Source organism: Rhinatrema bivittatum, chromosome 3 (genome assembly GCF_901001135.1).
Source record: "Rhinatrema bivittatum chromosome 3, aRhiBiv1.1, whole genome shotgun sequence".
Classification (NCBI taxonomy): domain Eukaryota; kingdom Metazoa; phylum Chordata; class Amphibia; order Gymnophiona; family Rhinatrematidae; genus Rhinatrema; species Rhinatrema bivittatum.
The window spans coordinates 66663351-66676478 of NC_042617.1; the positions used below are offsets into that span (position 1 = coordinate 66663351).

The following is a 13128-nucleotide window of genomic DNA, read 5'->3' on the forward strand; positions in this document are numbered from 1 at the left end:
AAATATTGGGAAGGTGAAAGGGAACACTCTGAACAGACCATAGGCAGCATTAGATAGGGACTGCAAGGAAGTCCAGAGCTAAAGGAGCAAATGCAGAGATGTGAATGCCTGTGATCACAAGGACAGATTTAGCTCCATATTTAGATGATTTACCTGGTTTGGTCCTGAAATGTGGGTAGGCACTTCTGCAGAAACTGAAGAACTGTAAAATAGTACATACAGTTATTAAAGCTACATGCAATTTAAATATTTAGTTTTTCAAAATCTGAAACAAATAAAACAAATGACTTCTAAGAGAAAATAGTGGAAAAGTCAAGTTTGGTTAATTAGCCTTCAGTGTACAAGAACTGAATGAAGTCATAACTGGGGCCGTGCGTTCTGCACAAATGCAGCAGACATCAGAAAATCTCACAATAGCCAAGATTATGCTTAAATGTATGATTCCCCACCCCCCTATATCAGAACATATACACTAGGGTAGGGAGGAAAAGGGGGGTCAGCAATACTTTTTATCTGCATGTCAAAAAAATCCACATCTCCTTATGAAATGTTACATTTTGGGGGGATTCAGTCCATCATTCCCCCACTCTCTACAGTGGAAATCTGCTTGAGGTGTCAGAGTTGTTCTAATGCTGCCTCCACCCATCTGCCATACTGCTCCAGTGCTACAATATCAGCAAAATGGGCATTTTTTTAAATTTATGAAGCACGTGAGCAGTAAACTCGACCTGCAAATTCTGAAAATACATGCTGTGCTTAACACTGAGTAGTCAAAATGGCGTGCTTGGAGGAACATGTTCCTGGCACGCATGCCAACCCCTGATCTAGTAAATCGGGGAGACGCCAACTTGAAAAGCAAACACCCGACTCCCTGGCAAACCGATTTATGTCAAAAATATGAGATATGTCTCTAACTACGAAACTCTGTAGCAGTGTTGGGCAGCACTTTAAGAGGTGCATAAATTTCTCCATGAAGGTAAGTTAATCTTTTTATTTGTTTAAATAAAATTAAAGAAAAATGAAACTGTCTATATATGACCTATGATTGGAATATTCACGCAATTTATATCAGGTTAAGGGTATCCTGAGTATGAATATATTTGGCATCTTCATAAATATATGACGATCATACTAATGTAATTTAGAATGGTGCACATTTGTTTACCATTATATAGAAGTTGTATCTCAGTATTAATTATGGTGTATCTTTATAGTGACTTACAAGTACATTTCACCTATTTGGGTTTTTTTCATTAAGTGCAATCCCTGATGTAGAGCAACACTACAGGAATCAAACCATAAAGTACACTTTTGTCAGTAATAAAATGCCCTACCAGGACCACAATATACTGTACAGTCATAGCTCTGGATTAATGTGATTGCACCCTAGATTGCACACAAATATTCCAGCCTGAATAAGGAATGGTACAAGGCTATTCATCCCCACCATTATTTGATTAATAAAAATCACAACTAAAATGACATGTCATATTCTGCTTCGATATTATACAGCATACTTTATTGATTTATGATTCCAAGTGTTTATACACAAACTATTATTTCATGTATGTATCTAACAAGAGTGGACAGAGAAAAAAAACGTGGTTTCTAGGGGGGGGGGCAGGAGGATGGTGTTTAGTTTTCTTTTGTTTTAGTAACGCTAAAATTATTTATTTAATGTCTACTAAAGGGTGAGCATTATTGTGGAAGAGGAATAAACTAGTGGTTAGAGCAGTGACTACAAACCAGGAGACCAGGGTTCGAGTCCCGCTATCGCTCCTTGTGACCTTGGGCAAGTCGCTTTACCCTCCATTGCCTCAGGTACAAACTTAGATTGTAAGCCCTCTGGGGATAGGGAAATACCTACAGTACCTGAATGTAAACCAATGTGATTTATCTCAGATCAAATGTCGGTATATAAAAATAAAAAATCAGTAATAATAAATAAATAAATAAAATAAAATGGAAATGTGTTTCTATCAGTTCATTCTGCAAAATGTTGCTGATGTTTTCATATTGTTTCAAAATGAAAGCACATCCCGGTATCTAATCATAGAGAAGAGTGAGCAAACCATGCAAAGAAACTATCCATCTAGAAGAGTATTGCACTGTGGTTGTGCAGGTCACTAGCATCCATTATGGATTCTCCTGCCTGCTAAAATGAGCTCTCTGCTCTAAAACAGCTTCTCACTCCCTTTCATCTTTTCATTAGAATACTCTACCACTGCAAATTCAAAAGGTCATTTTTCTTGTAACCTGCCCTTTAAAATTCAAAAATGATTCTCTTATTTGCAGCTCTAAATTCTTCAGTTTCCCTATGACTTAACCAACTGTCCACTGGATTGGGTAGAACTGAATGTTTAGGCCCTGTAATTTTGTGAGGTTTCTTTGGCCGGGGCGACATATAACTACATAATGATCCTTGTCCCCTACTTTAGGCTGCAGATGGGTTTAAAATAATGTAGGAAGGTCTGCTTGTTACATAGTCTAATTTATTTCACAAGGATGAGATTGAGTTATTACTCTCATTGATCTCATAACCAATGCAGAGGACAAGAGATTGGTCAATGGGAATTCTGTCTTTCCAATGTAAGTCATTCTTGCAACAAATCTGAAAATTCCATGTGGAATTTTTGGACCTTTTTCCTAAGATATAATTATTCTTCAAGAGAGCTTACACCATACACTGTAAGCAGATCCAGTTATCCTTTATTGTCAGTTGTTTGTACAGTCACTAGATTTAGTTTGTCTGGATTTATTAATGCATAAATAGGTTTTCTTAAATAAAACATAACCAGTTAATACACCAAGCAAATGTTAAATAAAAGAAAACTACCAAAATGGTGCAGTTAGTACAAAAGCCCTATAAAGTGAGCCATAAGGATCTACATATGTAGATCTTACAGGAGAGAAGGCAGAGGCAGAATATGATATTCAAACACATGAGGTAAGCTTTTTCCCAGATGAAAGGATGTTCTAAAATAAGGGATCAGTTTGAGGATTAATGTAAGAAAGCATTTTGTCACAGAAAGATACAAGAGACAGCCTCCCAGTGGAGATGAAGGAAGCAAAACCAATACTGTAATTCAAAACACATGGGACAATCACAAACCATACTTGACGGTACAGAAGCATGAGAAAACCCAGAGATCAAACAGGGTCTGCGATGTTGCAACAAGAAGGGGACATGGTCAGACTAGGTGGGCCTGTCACCAGGCTCTACACTCATGTGTATCTCTAGAGCAGAGCTTTCCAAAGTGTGTGTCGGGACACATTAGTGTGTCGCCTGTAGTGTGGAGGTGTGTCGCCCGGTCCACAGGGCCGGCGGAAGCAGGGAACTATAGCAGGAAGATCGGCGGGCAGTGGTGGAGCTTACATCACCACGGCCCGAAGAAAAGGGTCACGTTCACTCCTCCTCCTTCCTGCCTGTGCAGCCCTGGAAGAAAAACATTGCCGGAGCCGCGTGGGCAGGAAGGAGGAGGAGCATCTGCTGCGTACAGAAGAAGAGCAGCATTAATGGGCCGTTGCGGATCCCACGTGGCGACGGCCCGAGAAGAGGAGGAAACCCAATAGCAGGGCCGCTGCGGATCCCACGTCGCGGCAGCCCGAGAAGAGGAGGAAACCCGATAGCAGGGCCGCTGCAGATCCCATGTCACGGCCAGGGAAGATCAGGGCCTCCTGAAGAGCCCATCCTTCGGCAACCCGTGCAGAGGGACAGCATGTGCCAGTGAGAGCCTGTGCTTGAGCAAGAGAGCATGTAGGAGTGAGAGAGCCTGTGTGTGTGAGAGTGAGACAGCATGTGCACGAGAGAGACAGTATGTATGTATGTATGAGAGAGAGGCATGTGAGAGTGAGAGCTGTGGATGTGTGAGATTGCATGTGAGTGAGAGTCTGTGTGTGTGAGAATGTGTGAGATAGCGTGTGAGAATGAGAACCTGATTGTGTGTTTGAGGGAAGACAGATGGAGAGAAAAGAAATAGAAAAAAAGACCCTGTAAAAGGAATTGGCAAAAAAAACAAGAAAGGAAAGGTGGAAAAAAAAGCCTGTGACCAACCGATTAGAAAACTAAGATCAGACAGCAAAGGTAAAAAAAAAAAATTACTTTTTAGTGATTGGCACATGTAATCTTTGGGAATGTGCAAGAGTAGCACTTTCTCTATGCCGATCTCACAATGTACGAGATCAGCATGGAGGAAGTGGAAGCCTGCAAATATTTATTATGAGATAGGTTGTGTTGTGAAACATTTTATTTATGTATATATTTAAGGAAACATACATAAATTGTTGAAATACATTTTGTTCGTTTAACCTTTAACTTCTGGTTTGCTGGTAGTCTGAATTACTGTGTCACGAAATTATGTTTGTCTAAAAAGTGTGTCACCAACATGAAAAGTTTGGAAAGCTCTGCTCTAGAGTATCATAGGGTACCCTCTCTAGTAAGAACTCACCTTCCATGAATATATCTGTAATACAGGTGGTACCTGTAAGGAAAGGAAACATATACATTTCACTATTTAAGCACTGTCTAGCAATTATTTAGTACAATTTAGCTCCCAAGGAAAAGGAGGGGGGTCTATTTTCAAACTACCTGCCCTGCTGCAAAGTCGGTGGATACTTCTTATCCACTGGTTTTCACCAATTTTCCCAAGTGAAAGTGTGTGCTCACCATCACTTTGAAATGTGCTGCCGGTACATAGTATCACCTAATACTTGCACCTGCTTTGTCTCTGGGTGCTTTTTTCAAGGACAACAGCATGCAGAGATTTGAAAATGCAATCTGCATGCATTATTTTCCTACCCCATCCTAAACAAACCCCAGGGAATGCCTCCTCCAACAAGGCTGAAGGAACAAGCGTTTTTTTCTACCAGGTTCAGGGTGGACCATTTCCAGATGGCACTTTTTCTTGGGTAAATTGGCTTATGAAAAATTGCCCTCTAAATGTATTTATTTTATTTAAAAGTATTTATATACCGTTTTTCAAAGCAAGGTTTTTTTTGTCAAAACGGTTTACAAAGTTAAAAATGAAAAATAAAATTAAAATAAAATAGAATTTAAATAAAATTTAAAAATACAAAAAACTGGTATATACCTAGAAGGTAATGGTATTAACAAAAATCTAATTAATAATGGAGCCGGGCCGTAGTTCTTTTTATAATCATGGGAAGGAAAAGGGTAAGGGGGGAATTTGAAATGAAGAGAGAAATAAAAATAAGCCCGTGGAAGCATAGGGCAAATGATACACAAAGTGCAACATGGTAAGAGTAAGACACATACGGCAACAAAATAAAAGTATTTGGAAAAGAAGGATAAATATATTATAACATTTCCATGTTCCATGATCAATGAAGATTTTCCTTTCAGATACAAAATTCAAGAAAACCATTAAGGGTCCAAGTCAGGTAAAACAGTTTTTGCAAGCTTTAAAATCACCACTCTGGTTCAAAAATGTCTCTATGCATCAAATACTTAGAGAAAAAGACCTTATAAAAGGCTAGCAAACAACTATATAAAGATGCTACATTGTACCATAATAAGTATCCAAACAATTACAGCTATAGCAAGATGAAAACAAAATAAATGCAGTTCTTAGCCACCCTACAAGAATGAAATACCTATACTGAAATTGTCCATGCAGGATGCAAGATTTTCGATCACTTTCCTAAACAGGTTTGTGTTTGTGCTCCCAAGTTCTTCTCTAAGGCGTCTGGTAAAACTGTGCACAGCTTCGGCTTTAAACTGGTCTGGAAGGGCGTTCAGTGAACTAGAATACAAATAAAAGAAAGCGCACACTTAAACCAGGCTGCCTGAAAATACTTCAGTCAGAGGCAACTGATAAATTACAGCATGTTGAAAATGTAGGAAAAAAAAGCAAGAACACCATGTGAAGACAGAATGAGGAAAAAGTATAAACTGTACAAGGACATGGTAAACAAATGAAGTGCTCTGTGACCCAGCTGGGTCAGTGCAAGGCATGCACATCTCTTCCAATGGGGCAAGGTAGGGGAGACAATGTATAGATTAGGAATAACCAGCTCCAGTCAGCAGGATAACCAAATATTCAAATTAACCATATTGTAATCAACTTCAATATATGCAACTGCGTCATGACTATTCCTTGTGGGTATCCTGAAAAAGCAGAATGATGTCAGATCTCTAGGGACTGACACAGAAATGGACAGACAGACCAGTTGACTTTCAACGCTGTCCTGGAGGCACACCTAATCGATCTAGTTTTTAAGATAGCCTAAAAAATATACATGAGCTAATTAGCATATCCTGGGTCTCCAATGCATATTTATTATAGATATCCTAAAAAAAAGGGCCAGGTTACGTTTGTCTCCAGAATAGGGTTGGCAATCACTAGGCTAGATCTCTCTCACTGAACAGAGATATAAACTAAACTTTATTTCAAAACAGTCTCTATACCCTGCAACTTTTAAATGTCACATCTTAGCAATGATAAAACACAAATCAAAATTAGTAATAAATAAAGCACTGCATAAACAGCCATCAGTAGGAAGGTTAGTATCTTCGGTCTCTTTCATACAAGACCACCATATGAAGTCGGCAGTAATAGAATATTGAATGATACATTCTATTTTGCCTGCTTTATGTAGAAAAGTGTTTCTCCTAACCTACTAAAAAATATTTAGCCTTCTAAGTTCAATATCCACAATTACAAGCGCAATAAAATTTTCTTTAAGAAGCTGCTATGCTATGCAAATGGCAGTTGCCATGTGAGGCTCATATCAAGAGACCACATAGAAAGGAGGGAGATCACTTAGGATGCAATAACCAGTCAGACAACTTACACAGAAATAGAGAAATGACAGCAGAAAAGGACCAAATGGTCCATGCAGTCTGCCCAGCAAGCTTATGGTAGCATTGCCATGCCATACAGGTCACCCCCATATTTATCAGTTTCCCAGACCGTCAAAATCAGGGCCCTTGTTGGTTGCTGTCTGAGTCCAATTCCCTGTTACCTCTTGCCGTTGAAGCAGAGAGCAATGCTGGAGTTGCATCAAAAGTATCAGGCTTATTGGTTAAGGGTACTAACAGCTGCATCAGCAAGTTACCCCCATGCTTATTTGTTTTTCCAAGCAGTAAAATTCAAAGTCCTTATTGGTTGCTGTCTGAATCTAATTCCCCTTTTCCCCCTGCCATTGAAGTAGAGAGCAATAATGAAGTTGCATCAACAGTATGAAGGCTTATTGGTTAAGGGTAATAACCGCCACACCAATAAGTTACCCCATGCACTCTTTTCTTCATTTTCATCCTCTAGCCTTTAGGAATCCACAGTGTTTATCCCCATGCCCCTTTGAAATCTTTTACTGTTTTCATCTTCACCACATCCTCTGGAAGGACATTCCAGGCATCTACCACTCTCTCTTTGAAAAAAATATCTCCTGATGTTGGTTCTGAATCATCCTCCCTGGAGTTTCATTTCATGACACTCTAGGTTCTACTATTTCTTTCCACCGGAAAAGGTTTGTCAATTGTACAACAGTAAAACCTTTCAGGTATCTGAAGGTCTGTATCATATCTCCCCTGCACCTCCTCTCCTCCAGGGTATATATATTTAGGTTCTTCAAACTTTCTTCATAAGTCATTTGATGGAGACGCCCTTCTCTGGACCGCCTCTATCTTTTCTCTGTTCCTTTTGAAATACGGTCTCCAAAACTAAACATAGTACTCCAGGTGAGGCCTCACCAAGACCTGTACAAAGGTATTATCACCTCCATTTTCTTACTTGTTATTCCTCTCTCTATGCAGCCCAGTATTCTTCTGGCTTTAGATATTACCTTTTCACATTACTTCGCCATCTTCAGATCACTAGACACTATCACCCCAAGGTCCCTCTCTTGCTCCATGAACAACATCACTTCACCCACCATCACATACAGCTCTTTTGGATTACCGCACCCCAGATGCATGACTCTGCACTTCTTTATTTATTTTATTTTAATTTTTTCTATACCGGCATTCGTGAAAATATCACATCAAGCCGGTTTACAATAAACAATGGGTGATAACCGGAACAGAGAACGAAATAATATGAACTATAAATAATATAGATGCAGTTACAATAAACAGGGAGACGTACAACTAGGAGCAAGAAGAAGACAAGATAGAAACTTTAACAAAGTGTATAAACCTGTAGAATGGAGGAATTTCCAAAAATGGATGTTTGAGAATTACAATGAATTGTTCCGTACAAGTATGTAGTTTAACAATAAAGGCGAAATCATAAGTAATGAAGATTCTGGATGATAATAATGCTTAGGGGTAGGATACCAGGATGGTTATAATAATAAAATATGTTGATTGGAGGTTGAAAATCGGATAGAATAGTTTTTAATCTGCGTCTGGGAAGGCTTGTTTGAAAAGCCATGTTTTAAGTCTTTTTCTGAAAGTCAGTAAGCAGGGTTCCTGTCTAAGTTCCGTTGGTATGGAGTTCCAAAGCGTGGGTCCTGCTGTGGAGAAAGCCCTATCTCTGTAAGTTATGTGGAGGGAAGTTTTGGAAGGCGGTACTTGTAGTGACTCTTTGTAGTACTCTCTTATGGGTCTGGAGGAAGTATGTTTTATGAAAGGGATTTGTAGGTTGAGAGGGGCGATTTGTTGGATGGATTTGTAGATTATGGTGATTGACTTATAAAGAATTCTGAAATGAATTGGTAGCCAGTGTAATTCTTTAAGGATTGGGGAAATGTGCTCTCTTCTCTTTGTATTAGTTAGGATTCTGGCTGCAGTATTTTGAACCATTTGTAGTGGTTTGGTGTGTGCTGATGGGGTACCTAATAATAAAGAATTGCAATAGTCTAACTTGGAGAAGATTATTGCTTGTAGGATAGTCCTGTAGTCATGGTTGTGGAACAGTGGTCTTATTCTTTTTAGAACATGCAGTTTATGAAAGCAGTCTTTAGTAGTTTGGTTTATGAAAGCTTTTAAATTAAGTCTATTATTGATGATTGCGCCCAAATCTCTTACTTTTGTTGTTTGTAAATTAGTTTGAGGAATTGTGGGTGTGTGGCAGATCTCAGAGGATATGAGAAGGAGTTCCGTTTTTGAGGAATTTAGGATTAAATTCATACTGGAAAGGAGGGAGTTGATTTCTTGTAGACAATAATCCCAAAGCTCGAGGGTTTTTTTAATGGATTCTTTGATTGGTATTACAATTTGGATATCGTCGGCATACAGGTAGTGTTTAAGGTTCAAATTGGTTAAAAGCTGGCAGAGAGGGAGGAGGTAGATGTTAAAGAGGGTAGGTGAGAGGGATGAACCCTGGGGAACTCCTTGTGATGAAGGGTAGCGTTTAGATTCTTTGCTGTGTATTTTTACCTTGAAGCCTCTATTTTTTAAGAATGAGTGGAACCAGGACAGTGCAGAGCCCGTTATGCCGATGTTCAATAGTTGGTTTAAGAGCATGGAGTGGTTAACAGTATCAAAGGCGGCTGAGAGGTCCAAGAGAATCAAAAGATAGGACTGGCCTTTGTCTAGGCCTAGGATGAGGTAGTCTGTTAAGGAAATTAGGAGAGATTCTGTACTTAACGATTTCCTGAAGCCATATTGTGAAGGGTAGAGAATTTTGTGATCTTCCAGGTAGTCTGATAATTGAGAGTTAACCAGTTTTTCCATGACTTTAGCAATGAACGGGAGGTTTGAGATAGGGCTTGATTGATGCCATTTTGAGGTCGTCAGGGTAGAGTCCTTTAGATAAAGAGCAATTGATTATGTCCGCCAGAGCTTTGGATATGGTGTCCGGAATAAGGAGGAGTAATTTGGAAGGGATTTGGTCTAATGGGTGTGTCGATGGTTTCATATTTTTCAGTATTCTATGGATTTCCGAAGTTGTAGTGGGTTCCAATGTGTTGAGTGAGATGTTTTTGTTATGGTGTATAAAGGTACTATGAGGGGAAGAAGTATTGAGCAAATTCTTAGAAAGAAGGTTGGCTATTTTGTTGTTGAAGAAGAGGGCAAGTTCCTCTGCTTTTTCTTGGGCTTTGTTAAATGGAATGTCAGGTATTTGGATTTGAGTTAAGTTGGAGACGTAGGCGAATAGGGCTTTAGCATCAAAGATCATATGATGAATCTTATGAGCATAGAAGTCTCTTTTGATTTTTAGCAAGGAATTTTTGTAGTGATGGAGAGCAAATTTGTAGGTAGAGAGGGTGGACGCTGAAGGAGATTTGCGCCATTTGCTTTCTTTCCGTCTGAGGGAAAGTTTTAGATTTTGTAGTTCTTCATTAAACCATGGTTGTTTTTTTGGAAGGTTGTGTTTTAGTTTTTTAGTTGTTAGAGGACAGAGTTTATTAGCTGCAGTTTCTGTGATATTATTCCAAGAATGAAGTGCTGAATTTGGAGAGGAAAGGTCCATATGGGGAAGTTCTAAAATTAGGTGGTTGTGGAGGTCCTCGGATGTACATATTTTCCTATAGGAGAATTGTTGTTGAGGGGCGAGGGAGCTGTTTTTTTTGTGCAAGTGTGATGGTGGTCGAGATTAGAGAGTGGTCCGACCAGGGTACTGGTTCGCAGATTGGTTGAGTTGAATTAGAGATACCAGAATTAGTGAAGATGAGGTCCAATGTGTGACCTGCTTTATGGGTGGGCTCCTTGATAATTTGGTTGAAACCTAAAGCAGATAAGGCGGTAATGAGAGTTTTCCCATTTGTAGATAGAGAGGGATTGTTAATATGTAAATTGAAGTCGCCGAGTATAATTGCTGGAGAATCTAGATTGATGTGGGAGACTATTAATTCCAGAAGAGGAGAGGCATCTGAGTCGAGAAGGCCTGGGGGAGCATATACAAGAAGGATTTGAAGATAGTTTGATTTGAAAAGGCCTGTTTCCAGTTTGTTAGGAGAGTTGACTGTGTATTGGGTGAAATTCAAATCTTTTTTGGTAGCAAGAAGAATTCCTCCACCTTTTCTTTTCTGTCGGGGAATTGAGAAGAAGTCATATGAATGTGTAGGTAATTGGTTAATTAGTGCAGTGTCTGTCGGTTTGAGCCAAGTTTCTGTTATAGTGCATACGTCAGGATTTGCGTCTAGGAGAAGATCGTTGAGAATGGGCGTTTTCTTAGTGATGGATTGGGCGTTGAATAGAAATAGTGAGAAAAATGTTAGCCCTAGTAATTGTGTAAAGGGAGACGCAATAATGGGAATGAGGGCTTTATAGGTGTGAGGATGAGAAATCAGAGACTTACTAGTTGCGTTATGTCTTCTGTGATGGAGAATCGGAATCGAGAGACCACAGAGCATGATGGTTAGAAATAGTCGAATGTCTTGTTGTTATTTTTGAAGAGAAGAATTAATGGTTTGTTGTATGAATGGGGGTGGATAGGTAGGAGAGATTCACAGTAGTTTTGTGATTGAGGTTTGAATGAGATGTGCAGTTAGAATGCAGATTGCTTGTAGGCTTGGAGAATGGTCGAGTGATTTGAAGGACTGGTAATTGAAGAAGAGTGGTAGATGTTGATTGTTAAGGGAGCGTGTTGTGCCTCCGGGGTGCACGAAGGGACGCACAAAGGGGCAAGCCCCTTTGCCGTGCTCCTTCGGCGCGCGACGCCGGCGCGCGACGCCGGAGGGTGAAGAAGTTTAAAAGTCCCTCTCGATTTGGATTGGCTGTTCACGGTGGTGGGCGTGCCTAGGAGTCGAGGGGCTGCCGCTCAGCCGCGAGATCGACGGTCAGGCTCGCCGGGGGGAAGGGAAATTAAAAGGCCTTACCCCGACGGGTCTGGGCGCCGATCGCGCAGGCCTCCCTTCGCAGACGATGGTGCAGTTGCGGCTTGAGGTGAGTAGGAGCAGCTGGTTAAGTTTTGTTTAATCGCGGCGCCGGAGGGTGAAGAAGTTTAAAAGTCCCTCTCGATTTGGATTGGCTGTTCGCAGTGGTGGGCGTGCCTAGGAGTCGAGGGGCTGCCGCTCAGCCGCGAGATCGACGGTCAGGCTCGCCGGGGGGAAGGGAAATTAAAAGGCCTTACCCCGACGGGTCTGGGCGCCGATCGCGCAGGCCTCCCTTCGCAGACGATGGTGCAGTTGCGGCTTGAGGTGAGTAGGAGCAGCTGGTTAAGTTTTGTTTTTCTTGGCATTGAATCCCAGCTGCCATATCTTCAACCACTGTTCAAGCTTCCTTACATCACTTTTCATTCATTCTACTCCTTCCAGTGCATCCACTCTGTTGCAGATCTTAGTATCATCCGCAAACAGACAAACTTTACTTTCTATCCCTTCCGCAATGTCGTTCACAAAGATATTGAATAGAAGCGGTTCCAACACCTATTCTTGTGGCACTCCGCTTAACACTGTTTTCTCTCCAGAATAGGTTCCATTTACCATTAAACGCTGTCTTCTATCCGTCAGCCAGTTTGCAACCCAGGCCACTACTTTGGCGCTCACTCCCAAGCTTCTCGTTTTATTCACAAGCCTCCTATGCAGAACCATATCAAAAGCTTTGCTAAAATCCAAGTAGATCACATCAGGCACTCTTCCTCGATCCAATTCTTTAGTCACCCAATCAAAAAAAAAATCTATCAGATTTGTCTCTCATGACCTTCCCCTGGTGAATCCATGCTGCCTCTAGTTCAGCAAACCTCCTGACTGTTGATAGTTTACTATCCTTTCCTTTAGCAGAGTCTCCATTAATTTTCCCACCACCAAGGTGAGGCTAACTGGCTTGTAGTTTCCAGCCTCCTCTTGTAAAGCGGGACCATCACTGCTCTTCTCCAGTCACTCTGCACCACTCCCATTTCCAGCGATCTATTGAACAGGTCATGCAGAGGACCCGCCAGCACATCTCTGAGCTCCCTCAGTATCCTGTGATGAACCTCATCCAGCCTCATGGCCTTGTCCACTTTCAGTTTTCCTAGCTCTTCCCATATATTCTCTTCTGTAAACAGAATTTCATCTACCCCATCTCCATCTACGGTCTTGTCAACTAGCAACAGACCTTCTCTTTACAGTGAATAGCAAACTGAAGTATTTGTTTCATATTTCCGCCATTTCTTTATCTCTCTCCACACAGTGCTCCTTGTCACTTTTCAATTTCACTATGCCACTTTGAGCCTCCCTTCTTTTTCTAATATATCTGAAAAATGTTTTTTCCTCTCTTTACCTCTTTGGCAATTCTTTCTT

General features: G+C 40.7%; 1 protein-coding gene across 5 annotated transcripts in view; it reads right to left on the bottom strand.

Moving 5' to 3' along the window:
• THADA (THADA armadillo repeat containing) overlaps positions 1–13128 on the bottom strand; it is an 828919-nt gene that overhangs the window by 780576 nt on the left and 35215 nt on the right. For all 5 annotated transcript variants that reach the window (XR_003855359.1, XM_029593321.1, XM_029593322.1 and 2 more), the window contains exons 5-7: positions 5614–5762; positions 4449–4481; positions 154–202 (exon numbers count right to left, since the gene is read on the bottom strand). Coding sequence is in view for 4 of the 5 variants with exons in the window: in XM_029593321.1 (XP_029449181.1) it covers positions 154–202; positions 4449–4481; positions 5614–5762 (231 nt within the window). In the remaining variant the exon portion in view is untranslated. The remainder of the gene's footprint in view (positions 1–153; positions 203–4448; positions 4482–5613; positions 5763–13128) is intronic.